Below are 14,671 nucleotides of genomic sequence, written 5' to 3'. Positions count from 1 at the left end.
GCAGACTGCTTGACACCTTAGGCCGCCTCTGAGAAGCATCGTGTCTTTCTTGTTTTCCTTTTAAACTGCTTAACTAATTACATGGCGCTGTACTGTGGCCCTCTTCAGTTTCTCTATAGTTTTCTAAACTGTGGGCTTTAAATAACAAAATTGGTGCATTAAATGGGACAAAGATTTCATGATAGTAATTTCACGGCTAACTAGATTCATGACCCTTTTTCCTCACAGGAGTGGTACCAAATAAACCTGTAGAATTATGGAATTGTCCAAATATGCAATATAATCCTCACCATAGCTGGAAATGGAGCAAAAATAGTTCAAGCTAAACTGAACCGTTTCAGAGCAATGCCTTTAAGCTTGTTTTCTCCCGTGGCTGTGAGGGATGTGCTCTTGTTTCCTAATCTCTGGTTCCGAGTAGACCAAAGCAGGCTCCTGAGAGGGGCGGCACCCAGCACCTGGGCTTCCGAAGGCCTCCTCCAAGGTGTTGTGATGGGACCCTCTGTCTTTCGAGCTGATGTCAGTATTTTTGTATAGGAGAGGTGGGGGAATCTGTTCTTTCTGGGGTGTATGAAGGGAGAAAGAGTGGATATTGTAGAGCAGTTATCTAGTATTGTGCTCTGGGAATTGTAACGTGTGCTGTGGTTTGGGTCTCAAATGTCCACTAATGGTGCCTGTGTTAAAGCTTTAGTGTCCAGGTCAGTGCTCTTGGGAAGGGGGAAAGCCTTCGGGAGGTAAGGCCTGGTGGGAGGTCCTGAAGGCACCCGAGATGGGTCCTTACAGGAATTGTGGCCCCCTTCCGTCCTCTGCTTTCTGGCTGTGATATGTATAGCCTTGTTCTGCCTTATATTTTGGACTCAGGACCAGAGAACCAAAGCCAACCAATTATGAGCAAGAACTTTCAAAAATGTGGTCCCAAATAAACCTCTTCTCTTTATAAGTCAATTATCACAGATGCTCTGTTACTCTGAAAGAAAGCTGACCAACACTGTATTAGTCAGCTTGTGCTACGTCTCAGGCAGTTTCCCTCGTCATTGAGGAAAATGCCAGACACCCACAAGTTACAGGAGGAGTAGTTTAGTTTGGCTTACATTTCAGAAGTCCCAGTCCATGAAAATGTCATGGTGGAAAGACCAGGACAGAGGAAAACTAGTCAGGTTATAGCCACCAGGAAACAGAGGAAGAAAGGGGGAGCCGAGAGGGAGATGTACAGTGAATCACCTCTCTGACCAGGGCCAGGCCCATCTGCTGATGGCAAGTCTGCTAGATGACCATGTTGTCCAGGACTCTTCCCAGAGCTCTGCCCGTGAGTGTGAGTGCTTGGGGGACACCTAGATATAAGCCACAACAGGCTGTCCTGACAAAGTACTAGAGACTGCACTGCTTAAATGACAGATTTTTTTTTTTCTCACAGCTCTGGAGATTGCAAGGTCTGAGGTAGATTCCAGCATGGTGGGCTGTGTGAAGGCTCTCTTCTGCTTGCAGGTGGCCATATCTCTCTGCGTGCTCTCATGACACACAGGCATGGTGGGCAGGAAAGGTGGGAAGGCCTTGTTTAAGGACAGTTCATCCTGAGAGAGGAGTTGGGTGGCCAGAGCCATTGCCCAGATGGATGGAGTCTGGAAAAGGGGAAGGAGGGGCTCAAGCAAACAGACATCTGGCCCAGCTTTATGACTGACAGGGCCTCTAAGCCATACAGCAAGCTCAGAAAATGATGCCATTCTTGACAGGATTTTTAAGTTGGCCAAAAGAGAAAGACTGGGAGATAGAGACATAAACTTAGTGTCTGGATTGTTAAACATGAGATACTGGGTGGCATTCTAGCAAGACACCCACCTGAGAAATTGCTTTGTAACATGATTGTGAAATGATTTGGAGGGCATGATGTGTCTGTAGAAGGTGATGGATTTGACCTCAGAAAGGCTGTCTGGCATGTTTATGTATTGGCAGTCTAAGTCTGGAGATTCTAATGGTGCTGCGAAGAAGAATTAGGAGACAGAGAGATGTAGGAGATATCAGTCAAGGATTGTTCTAGTGTTGAAGCCGGGATACAAGGAAAGAGAGACCAGGCAGTGTCCTTAAGAGTGGAGGCCGGAGAAGTGTGAGGTGGTTGTGTATAATGGTCAACACTGTGTTTGCAGAATCCTTGAACTTTGGGCAGAACCTGATGGATGTAAGAAGGGGGAAAGCACACTGCAGAGGTGACCGGGGTGGGGGTGAACTAACATCTGTGACCTTGTGAGACGTCAGTTCAGTAACATGCTCCTCCCAGGTCTGGTGAGGCCCTTTTGAATCCAGGGTGAAAGCAGCCAAGGACTCCCAGCAGGTCCCCAGCTGCCTGCCCAGCCCTCAGGGCCAGGTTGGAGCAGCTCTTCTTCCCAGGAGATCTCATACTGAAACACCTTCCTTATAAGGTCCTCCTGACACATCGCCCTGTTGGAAACAAGACATGGCTTCCTGTTCCTTCCTGGATCTGGTTGGATATAAGGGAGGAGGGAGAGGATTTGGGTCTGAGTGACAAGAGGGAGGGAGACTGAGGTTACAGGAGGAGCACTGCGGCTGGGAGGTGGAAGGAAGCAGGCGATTCCTCTCAGGCCATGGTGGCTGGAGAGTGGCAGGCAGCAGGAGCAGAGCCAGGTAGATGGTGGGAGGTATGGAAGTCAGGGAGGAACTCTGGGCCGCAGGAGACACCAGAGGATGGAGTCCCAGAGCCTCAGGAGAACTAAGTCTCTTAGGGAACCATGGGGAGAGGAGACAAAAGACACAGCCAAGCTCTCAGATCTAGTCAAAGGGAGGAGGATCCTAGGTGGAGGTTGAGTTGTAGAGCATCAGGTAACAGGAAGAACATCAAGCAAGTGACCTTTCAGGAGCCTGAAAGAGCACGTCCCATGATGGATGATGGCAGCCCATCCTGCAGGGAGCCAGGTGGGACTTGGCTGCCTTTGATGACCTCTTGGGTAATCCTGGGAAGAATAGATTATGTTAGGAGGTAGGAACAATGTTTCCATGATCCCTTAGGCATAGCCAGACACCAGGAGACCAGGCACGTGGGGACCAAGCCCGTGTCTGACTCAGGAGCCTGGGCTTAGGGTAAAGGAGGTTCTAGCACCAGGCAAGTGCTGAGCAGTGGCTCCTCCACAGGAGACAGTACACAGCACATCCATGTGTTAAGGATGACAGGAGGATCTGAGAGGAAAGGATGCCTGCTGGCAGGACCTACACCAAGGGCTGGGCCATGGCTTGCCCTGGGAAAGGGTGTGCTGCCCAGAATTGGGCTATAGAAAGTTCTAGAACCTTGTAGAAAACACTGCTTATCAGTAAGGTGGGGAATTGGCTGCGAATGGAAGGGACCAGAGAGTGGAGGCTTTGTGGTGGGCACAGCCAGTGCGTGGCCAGGTGGGGGTGGGGGTAGCGTTGCTCATTCCACAGGTAGTGTTTTCATCCCTCTCTTCTCTGACAGCTCAGAGAAGCCACTTGCACCTCGTGGAGCAGTTGCAGGCTGTGAGCCTCTAAAGAGGAAACACAGCTCATTGTCACCCACTCCTTTGTTCTGTGGGATCCTGACCAGCCCATAGCAGGTGGAAAGGGCTGAGGTGACATGACCCTCCTTGATAGTTTCTAGAGTGTCTCACCTTCGTGTACCACCTGTCATTCCAGGTGCTGCTGTCTGGACTCATTGGTGTCGTGTCATGGAAGAGGCCTCTCTCCCTCGTGGTAAGTGACACTTGGACCTCAATGTAACCCTGGCCAGGGCTGTGCCTGCAGAGGTCTGAGCAGAGCAGAAGCAGTGGTGAATTGAATTGCAGCTTCTTGGCGGGAAGTGGGCCACAGACTTTGTAGCCACTGCCTGCTGGTGGGGCCTTGGGAACCGACGGGAGTCCTCCAGTTGCATTTCTGTGTGTTCTCTTAGGGTGTTCGTAGCACATCTTGTCCTTGTTGGTTGGTTTTGGTGCCCTCGCTTGAGGATGTCCTGTGAGCAAACATATTTTCGAAGTGTGGGTACAGGCATTTTCTTCAGTTCCTAAGCCTGTTCATGCTATACATGCCATGCGAGACCGCACGAGCAGCCATGGTGTGTGTGAGTTTAAGCAGTGCTAGCCTTTTGTGTGCATTGGAGACCCAAGTTCTGTGAGGGTGACAGGAAAAGAGCCCCCTGGAGTAGGAGAGTCGCTGGCCATGGTGCTGAGGAAGGTGCCACCTGGGGGATGGGATAGGGTGGTGGTTGTTCTCTCTGGAAAGCCTGGGGCAGACCTGGGTCTATCGATTTGCATGCCTGCTCTTCTCTGCGTATGCATTCATATATTGATGTGTGTGTGTCAAGATCACAGGAAGAGATTCTCCGGGCCTTGATGGGTAACGAAAACGGCAGCACAGTTGGTTTTTTCCTTTTCTATTAATCAATTATTTATAACCTTGTTTCTAAGTGGTCAGAGTTGGGAGATAATGACCTGTACTAAATGTTAATGGAAAGAGAAGAAAGCCAATTTGTTTGTGGGAGGCCTGCCCTCCATGAGAACAGCCGTAACATCTCAAAAGGCATTGGGGGAAAAAAGAGGGATGTATTGAGTGCGGTCGTACTTTCTGTGGTCACCCATATAAGAAATCTGCTTTTCATGACTTTTTATGTAGAAATATCCAGCTGCATGCAAAATTAGAGGGGCTACTAGGATGGGCCTCTGTGTACCCTTTATCCACCTTGAGCAAAGGCCAACATCTGGCCCGCCTTACTCCTCCAAACCCTTCTACACCCTGACTGCTCCTGGATAGATGAGTTGGGAACAGTCCTGGCTTGTGGGTCAAGAAGCCGACACCCTTGCAGATACTGAAAGCAAGATAGCTGTGTCCACAAAGAACGTGTATTTCTATGCTTCTGCGGTACTGTTTTTAGCTGTGCTACTTGTGTCTTGTGATCGAAGCAGTGGTCTCCCCTGCACTGAATAAAAGGAGCTCTACACTGTGCTTAACCCAAATTAGGAATCAGATTATACACCTCTGATTAGACTGTTTTCCAAAGGAGTCAGTGAAATACTTTGTTCTGGCTTATGTGTCGCTAATGGGAAGTCTTCCACGTCATGGTAGGTAATGTAATTAAATAAAGCTTCAGCAATCCAGGCATGGGCTGCATACTAGGCCATGGGTCCTCACCAGTGCTATGGAGGGATGAACAGCCATGCCACGGAAGACAGTCTCTTGATTTTTAAAAAATAACAAATTACAGTTTCCTTAGCACAACTTTAAAAGTCATATAAATTATCTTTAAACAACTTTTCTATAAGAACATGAGAATCATATAGATCTAGTTGTGGTTTTAGTATTGTTTGCATTTTATGTTACGGTGTTTGAGTAATTTGACATTTGGTTTACTTTTGTCACTCAACCTTAAATAGGTAAGTGTGTACCTAGGTAGGTGAGTGTGTACAAGAGCTGAATTAGAGACACAGCCTCTGGCAGCCTGCACTGCAGACCTCAGTGACAGTCTGTTCTGGTCGTGGCTCTGGGTCTGCAGATACCTCTACATGGACCTTGGTGACCAAGCACCACACTGGGCCCCTCACACCCTGGGATGCCTTCTCTCGTACTGCATGGAGTCTGCTGGGCACACAGAAACCCCCCAAGAAATGTCTGACTTACCGAAAGGAGTCACCCTAGAGGTCTTCAGGGCTCCTGGACACTCATAGATTTATTTCTTGTAGCTGTGATGGAAGATGGCTCTCTATCTTCCTGGGGTAGATGAGAACTTATAAATGCACTCTAATGTTGTCCCTCTACAGAATGCCAAGGAAGTCTGGTATTTCAACTTCATTACCTTTAGGATTATATTTTAGGGTTAGCTGAATAGCAGGATGATGTCAACAAATCTGGCCAGATTCAATGTCTGTTCTTCCTTCATTGACCTAATAATATTTTTAACAGTGAGTTGTAAGATTGAGCTAGCTTGCTGGAAGACGTTTTGAGAATACAGCACTGAGTAGGGGAAACTCAGGTAAAGCCTTGTGCACCTGCTTCATTTAGGAGACCACACTGAGGGCCTGGGAAGCAGTGGGGGCTGAAGTTTGTGGAGCAGAGGAGAAGAGTCATTCAGGAGAGGGATCTGGGGATCTGCAGAGGACACCTGCGAGCATGCAGTGCTGCTGATCAGTTCTGTTCTTTCTTTTTTTAAATTAAGGGTCTCCCATCACAAAGCATCAGATGAGATGTATGTCACATTATTATCCATTTCACATTCAAAACCAACCTACAAACTATCCTTTCTGCAGCAGCTTCACTGAATGTTCAGTCCATCACAAAACAAACCCGACCAGGATGCATGAACTGCACATGGAGAACAGGCCTCCTGGGTCTTCTTTGCAGTTCCATAGAAGGTGACACCAAGTAAGATAAGTGAGGCTCCAGTTCAGATGCCTCCATTCCCCAGCCCAGTATCCTGATCCAGCGGCTGCCAAAAGTAGAAGGATTGTAGATCCTTTGTCAGTGTCAGCCATGTGAATGAGTCATGGCCATTGCTTGGCCAATGTGCTCTCTGTGAAGGCCTGAGAGAGTGTTTTCTCTCCTTGTGACTCTCCTTAGGCACACTCTACATCATCAATCACTTTCCTCTTTGGCCCCATAATCTCCTTGATCAGAAAATTTGGGACACTACTGAGTTATATGGCGTTACAGTACAAGTTCTCATATGTCCTGAGTCTTAGTTGACCTTGGAAGGCTAAACCCAAAAGGTTGGCTTTCCTTGCAGCCCTCCTTTTTCTCTAATTTTGTTCTGCAAACTTAGGTTGTTAACCCTCCAGAAGAGAAGCTTAGGGTCTCAGGATAAATCCTGAGGGGATTTGACTGACCTATCAGATCCAAAAGCTACAACTCTTGTTGCATAGGTCTTACTTTACCTTGGTCTTAACCATCCAGCAGAAAAGTATAAAAACAAAGTATAAGAAGTAAAGCCATGGTGTTATGTTGAGCTGTAGGGGACTCAGGTCAATAATTTCTGACATTGCCAGTCAAGCAGAAGACTCAATATTATTATGGACTACTGGACTCTTTTAGAATATTTTGCTGAGTTAACACACCTATAATACTCAAATGACAGAACTAAACAAAAAAGGGGATACAGATGAATGTCCATTTTGTATTTGTGTATTCAAAATGGTTAGGATGATATATAGTTGCATTCTCTTAATGAATAAAGGGATTTGTTCTAATAGAGTTTGTAAATAGGATATCATGTCTGCACCTTGTACAACAAATAACCACTAGGAAGAGAGTATGCAATGTGTTAATTATTGAAACTGTCCTACCAATTTGATTTGAAACTGTCTCATTGCTATTTGTTTCTCAATAAAGTTATGGAAAAAAAAGCAGAAGGAATTGAGTAGGGGGCCTGGTCATGGGGAAAGTGGCTATGGCTGGCCTGACAGAGAGGGAAGGGAAAGTTTTCACTTCTTCACAATGTGAATAACATCCTCGTCCTCCAGTGTATGGTCTTTTACCCACGTTCTGAGGATTGTGGTTCACAGAGAGGCCCCAGATCAGAGCATATTTAAATTTTCTGATAAGATTTTTGTGAATCTTCATGCAGAAATACTCCATTGTGGCCCTGGAGTAAGGCAGCACCCCAGGAGAATCTGGTAACTGCCCTTTAGGTTTGATATAGATTCTCACTAGTTTCAGATAGTCCCAGATCTTCGCCAGTAAGTCATCAAAATTCCAGTGGTGATGGGCAGAGATGGGCACACAAGTGTGCACCTTACAGAGGATGCCCACTTCCTCAATGGAGAGCTGGCCAATCATGTTTAATACATAGATACAAGGGATATACACTCTGTTTCCTTCCACCACATCAGTGAGGTTGGCAGCTGTGGCATCACTACGCAGTCACGGCAGCATTATAATTTTCTATTCAGTCAGAATGCTCTTCACAGTTTCAGCATCCAGCTCACTGAGGGCAAGTGGCTGTGAGATTAATGTCTCCCTTGTCTTTCTTCTTAAAGCCAATGTTAGGAGGTTTGCTATGCAAGTGAATGCCAAGCCTTCCAGCTCATTTTCAATTACTTCTTGTGTCCCAAAGGTTTCCAAGACATCCACAATAATCAGGATCAAATTACATGTACGGGCCACTGCAACGACTTGACGGCCTCTACCTTTCCTATCGTTGGCACCTTCAATGATACCTGGGAGATCTAGGAGCTGGATCTTGGCACCTTTGTACCTGATGACGCCAGGCACAGTCATCAGAGTAGTGAACTCATAGGCTGCCACCTCACAATACACTCCTACCAGGTCACTCAGCAGTGTTGACTTTCCCATAGATGGAAAACCCACAAACCCAATTCGAGCATCGCCTGTCTTGGCCACATCAACCCCTTCTGGCCCACCACCACCACCACCTGTTTTTTGTTTTATTTATTTTATTTTTTATGTATTTAGTGCAGGGTCTGCAGGGTTCTCACTACATAGAACAGACTTGTAATGATTCTCCTATTTTCAGCCTCCCAAGCACTGGGATTTCAGGCGTATACCACCACGTGTAGTCCCAATCAGTGTCAGCACGCCCCAGGGATGGGGCCAGCACGGCATGCCAGGGATCAAACCCCGGCTGCTGTGCTCTGCTAAAGCAGGTGCTTTAGTCCACTGAGCTATCTGGCCCTGTAATGAGTTCTCTGCAAAGCTTAGCAAGGCAAGCCTTAAGCAGCCCTAGGTGAGGTGCTGTGGGAGCCATCTTGGTTTGATTCTCCACAATCTTTGCTAAAATGCTGTTCCTGGTGGCATGTCCAAGCATACTCAGTAGCGTCCACCCTGGCTGTCTCCCTTCAGACACCCTCCATGGACAAGCCCCCTACTGACCAGTTCTTGGCTATGAAGAAAGTAAGACCAGGAAAGAACCATGTGAGAGGACCTAGTGGAAGAGTGCCAGGAACAAAACCAGGGTTTCCCCCCAATCCACACTGGAAGACCCATGATACCCTGGGGCATTGAACAGAGTCCTGTGCTCGCCAGAGTCCTGTCTCAGTATTGGGGAATAATTAGCTCTGGAATGAAAGCTGCCTAGCAAGCTGCAAGTCTCCTTTGCAAATCATAATGGCAAAAATCCAAAAGAAACAGTTGGTTTCCTGATAATTTCACAATGTCTCAGAACAAAGTCCAAGAATGTTCATAGGAATGAAAAAGTATCCAGCACCAACTAGATAACATTCACAGCATCTAGCATCTAATCAAAGATTCCTTGGAAGAAAATATGACCCCAAATCAGGAGAACAATGAACTCATTGAAACTGATACAAAACCAACACACATATTGGATGAAAAGAAGATGAAAATAGTTGCTATAATAAAGCGTTCTATATATTCCAAAAGTTAAGTAAACAAATTGAAGTATACAAAACCCAGTTGAAATTTTAGTGATGAAAACTATAAATGTAAGGGAGGAAAAAACTACTGGATGAGGATAATGACAGATTAGGGAACAGAGAAGATTAATGAACTCAAAGATACTTCAACTGAAATTATCCCAGAGAAAACACACAGAGGAAAAAAATACTTAAAAAATATGAATAGAGCTCTGGTGAACTATACAGAACAATTTTCAAAGGCCTAATATATGTGAGTAGGAGTGGACAGAAAAAATAACTGCTTTTCCAAAATCAAATAAAACCTCTAATTCCATAGATACAAGAAACTTGATACATAAAAAAAGAAACAAGAAGAAAAACATATCAATGTAGTGTGAGGTTCATAATATTTGAAAAACATATCTGTATTGTGAGGTTCATAATATTTGTGAAATGGGAGGAATAGGTATATGCATTGTAAGATTATTAAACTACACAGGAAGTGTAAAATCACTTGGAGATACAATTAAAATGTGTATGGGGTATAACTGAAAAATATGGTAAATGTTTGTGTAAATAAAAGGACGATAGTTGCAGTAAAGGACATATTTCCATTAATCCACTTGACGCAATGCCATTAATTCTCCCTCCTAACTTCAATCCATTCGTTCTGTCATTCTTTGAACTTTTGGAGGCATTTATGGAAGTTCTTTTTCATGAGTGTCTTTAGTGGCAGTATGTGGCTTCCTTGATGTCCCAAATTCATTCAAAACATTTACCTTTCATGGAAATTTTGTCTTTGGGGAGAGCCAGAAGTTGCGCAGTTCCAGAGCTGGTAAATAAGGTCGAGGAAGATGCGCCGTAAGGTTTTTGTGAGTCTACCTTTCCAGTACACAGTGCTGTATATTTATCACAGTGTACAGTAAAAATATTCACACAGGCGTACTTTCAGAGCTGCTTTATAAAGGGGCCAGAAAGATGGAATATAGATGTGTTTGAAGTGAAGGGGAGAATTTTGAAGAGGAACAATGGTAACGTGGCTTTTTCTTACATAGATTTCCAAATTTCAATGGTTACCGTATCTTAATCACACCCCATATTTGAAACTTTAAAGTAACCACCAAAGCAAAGCAGTTGATTGAGAAATCAACCATGGAAATAAAATCAAGTTACAAAAAACCCCCAACCCAATAATCTAAAAGAAGTCAGAAAAATAAAAGGGGGAACAAACTAGATGTGGCAGAAATTAAATAATAAGATTTTATATCCTATTTGGATTTCTTTTTTATTTAATTTTTAAAATGTGTTTGGTACGGGGTCTCACTATGCAGCTCAGAATTGTGGTGATCCTCTTGTCTCAGCCTCCCCAGTGCTGGGCTTACAGGCATCACCGTCACTCCCGGTCTCAGTGACCGGCTCAGGCATGCGGTGCTGGGGATCGAACTCTGGTCCCTCTGCTTGCCTAAGTAGGCGCTTCGTCCACTGAGTTATCTCACTGGCCTGCCTATTTGAATTTCTTATGTGAATTGCGTATACTTTTCTAGGTGACTCATTCAAATCTGATGTGTTTTAATTTATAATGAAGTGGGCTTTTTTTTTTTTTTTCCTTAACACGGGAATGGTTTTTACTCATTTAATTGAGGGGGTACCGGGAATTGAACTCGGGATGTCATGCTTGCCAGGCAGGTGCTACACCTCTGAGCTAAATCCCTGGCCCTAGAATGCCTTTTATTTTGTAAAATCTAAGTTTTAAAAAAAAATCTCTATGTGGCTTTTGGGGTTTCTTTTTTACTTTAAAATATCTCTTGCTTTATGATTCTGAAATTATTCTTCTGTGTACAGTATTTTTGAAACATTCATAGTTTTTAATTTCTAGAAAGATACTGTATATTAATTGTGTGTCTAGTTATGTACCAGAGTGAACTGTTCTTGTTCTAATTATTAGCTTATTAGATACTGCCAAGAAAAAAGCTACTGGGGAAATGTCTGGTACCATGTCCTTGATTATCCTTCCTTTTTCTTTCTTAAATTGCTAGTGAATACACAGCCCATATATTAAATTAATCCTATAGGATTTAAAGTATTTTATAATCTTTTCCAACTTTTGTGTTAAAAAGATGTTCCTAATTTCTTAGTGATTTCCCTGAGTATAACAATTAACATTAAAGCATGTAGTGTTCTAGTTTATAGGAATACTAACTTAAGTACAGTACAGATCCCAATATACATCTATGATTATTATTTTATGTAGTTGTCCTTTAAATTGTACAGGAAAAGAAAGAGCAACCTTTTCTGTACTATCCTGTTCTTTTCCTTTATTTTGTAGGAGCAGTCTCATATCAGTGCATATCTCTGGTCCTACCTAGGAGTGTCTTCATTTTTCCTCCATAGTTTTGCTGGACAGGGAATTCTTGAGTGACAGTCTTTTACGTTCAGAACTTTGAATATGTCCTTTGTACTGGTTGCTGTCCTGCATTGTTTATGAGAAACTAGGTGTTAGACTCACTGGTTATGAGAAGTTACTTTTCTCTTGCTTTTACGCATCCCTTTGATTTTGACAATTTGATTAAGATGTGTCTACATATGGCTTTTTTGAGATTAACCCAAGTAGGGCATGAGTTTGAATGTTTAGTAGTATTTCATCAAATTTGAGAAGATTTCAGCCATAAGTTCTTCAGATACTCTTTCTACCCTTTTGTCTTTCTCTATTCCTATTGCCTATATTTTGATAAACTTTATGGTATCTGAGCTCTTAAGATCTCTTTTTGCTTTTCTTAATCTCTCATGCCTGATACCCAGACTAAAATCTACTTCAGAGAAATCATCATTTGAGTTACTGTGCTTTTCAACTCCATAATTTCTAGTTGGTTCTTGTTATTTCTTTTTCTTGATATTCTGTTTGGTGAGCCATGCTTCTCATATTTTCATTTAGTTCTGTAGATAAGATTTTCTTTAGATCCTTGTATATATTTAAAACAGCTGATTGAGAGGCTTTGTCTCCTGAGTCTACCATCTGGCTTTCCTGCAAGGCCATTTATCCTGGCTGCCTTTGTTCCTCTGCATACAGGCCATGCTTACTTGTAACTTTAGTTGTCTTACAACTTTTTGATGAAAACTGAGCATATTTCAGTAGTGTATGACACTTCTGGAAACCACATTACCCTGCTTCCCATAGTGTATTGTTGATGATGTTTATTCTGACTGTTGTTCTTGGTTTGCTTGGTGACTGTATGAAACTAATTTTGTAACATCTGTATTCTCTGTCAGTACAGCTCCTGGACCATCTGCTCAGCCTAGTGGCCAGCCAGGGCTTGAGCAGAGACATCCTGAAATGCCTGCAGTGTGCACTTCTCCCAGGGTTTGCTGAGTGGATCTGTGTGTCTGCTGGGGTCTGACGTCAGCATTCTGGGGGGAGTTGCAGTTGACAGATGGCCTTCAACCTTAATTTCTTTTTTGTCTAGGTCTAGAACTTCAAAGTCAGAGGTGAAAGCTTAGATCTTTCTCAAGTCTTTCCGGAACATGTGCGCATGTATATGTGTATGCATGTTCCATTCTATTTTCTGCAAAATGTTGGAGCTTTTCAAATGCCCTCTAGTTGTCTTACTCCTCTGCTTTAAAAAAGAAAATTTAGGGGAGAGGGGTCAGTTGTTTTCTTTGCTGTATCTCTTGTCCACCTCTCAGACAACCGCAAAGTGAAAACACTTATCTATAAATGTATTTGACAGTTGTTCCCCAGGAAGGAAGCTTTTCACCCAGGGTAGCCTCCAGGTCAGGTCAAATACAAATAGCCTTGAAAGGATCTTCCCCAGAATCACCCAAGGGCCATCTCACCGCAGTTAGGTGGGAATGAGGCTCCGAAAGAATTCCATCTTTGTTCCCTGGTGCTTTCCAGGCTGTACCAGGGTGTGAATTAGTTTTCAAGGCCACTGTTGAGTTGGGAAATAGAAAACAGGATTTGGGAAAGTCAAAAAACACCTCAAACCTTACTATTTCAACTAAAATTCAACTCTTTTATCTAAGCAAAACTCTGGAAGTTGCTGTGAGTCTTTTATAATTTTCCAGAGTTCTGAGAAAGTTGATTCTGATGATTTCTCTGTGGTTTTGTTCCTTTTCAGTGGGAGAGAATTTTTAGAAATCCTTACTTTGACACTTTGCTAGTGTCACCCTTCCCCCACCTGATTGCTTTTAATAGCCTTTAGATTGCAGGTGACTTTTAAAAAGAAATCTATCCTTGTGTATATCATTGGGCAGTATATCTAGAAAGATCATTAATCTTATTTCATGGATCTTCAAATCTCCTGGCTGTCCTAAAATAGAAATCACGTGTTATTCAAGGTTATCATCTGACAGGTATGGAATACAGTTCTTTATCCTCTTGTTTACTGTAGTGATTTTTGGTAAGCGGTTTTCTACCTTTCTGGCAGAGCATCACCGGAGTTCTCATACTTCTACTGCTTGCCTGATCCATGAACGTGGATAAATCTCGAGAGCAATTCTGTAAATAAAAGAAGCAGGTGCAAATGACTACATTGATTGCATTTTTGTGAAGTTCTAGTGATGTAGAATAGATTGGTGGTGGCTTGGGGCCTGAGTGGTGGGAAGAGATTGACAACAGAGGTGCGCAGAGAAACCTTTGGGGACAATGGAACATTCTGGTGTGATTGTGTTTTTTGCACAGTTAGATGTATTTGTCAGGATTCATTGAGCTGTGTACTTGGAATGGTTGGGTTTTCTTTTTCTGTTAATTATACTTCACTAAAGCTGATATGGATATCCCAGTTTACATAACATATTAAATTTAATGACATAAAACATCACTCATTAAACAAAACCAAGCCAGTTTTAACCCAGCAGACAAGCACAAATGTCATCCTACCATCCATGCAATGCTGGTTTCAGAATGAAAGTTGAACTTGACTGTGTACCTGGCTCAGCGGGGCTTGGGGTGCAGGGTACAGACACTGTGGCTCCTGAGTTGTTATTAGGACTACAGCTTGGGAATGTGTGGGCGAGACAAAGTTCGGTGTGTGTGGGATGTGAAAATGTTAGGGATGTGAAAACCCTGTGCTGGCCTAGAGACTTCTGCAGGAGGAAGGTCAGTCACGCTAGCATTCACAGACATTAACACCTGTATTTTTAATAGAGTTTGACAATCCTAGTCCCTAAGAGGTGAAGTGGCTAGACACAGCCTCATCTAGGGTCACTAGGTGAATGGGTAAGTAAACTGGTACATCCTGACAAGGGGCGCTATTCAGTATTAAAAAGGAATGAATCCCAAAGCCATGAAAAGACAGGAAGCTTCAGTGCATATGGCTAAGTGAAACAAGCCAATTTGAAAGGTTTCATGTTGTATA

At 43.5% G+C, this 14,671-nt stretch overlaps 1 protein-coding gene and 1 pseudogene across 1 annotated transcript in view; one reads left to right on the top strand and one right to left on the bottom strand.

Moving 5' to 3' along the window:
* Positions 1-14,671, top strand: part of Fam189a1 (family with sequence similarity 189 member A1) — a gene marked incomplete at its 5' end in the record, with an annotated part of 478,529 nt that overhangs the window by 220,212 nt on the left and 243,646 nt on the right. The window contains one exon of the mRNA XM_004623445.3: positions 3,655-3,711. Within this exon, the coding sequence (XP_004623502.3) occupies positions 3,655-3,711 (57 nt within the window). The remainder of the gene's footprint in view (positions 1-3,654; positions 3,712-14,671) is intronic.
* On the bottom strand, positions 7,425-8,707 carry LOC105741523 (annotated as a pseudogene).

Source organism: Octodon degus, unplaced genomic scaffold, assembly GCF_000260255.1.
Source record: "Octodon degus isolate 3935 unplaced genomic scaffold, OctDeg1.0 scaffold00002, whole genome shotgun sequence".
NCBI lineage: Eukaryota > Metazoa > Chordata > Mammalia > Rodentia > Octodontidae > Octodon > Octodon degus.
The sequence above is the reverse complement of the archived record's forward strand: the minus strand, read 5'-3'. Positions and strand labels throughout refer to the sequence as shown.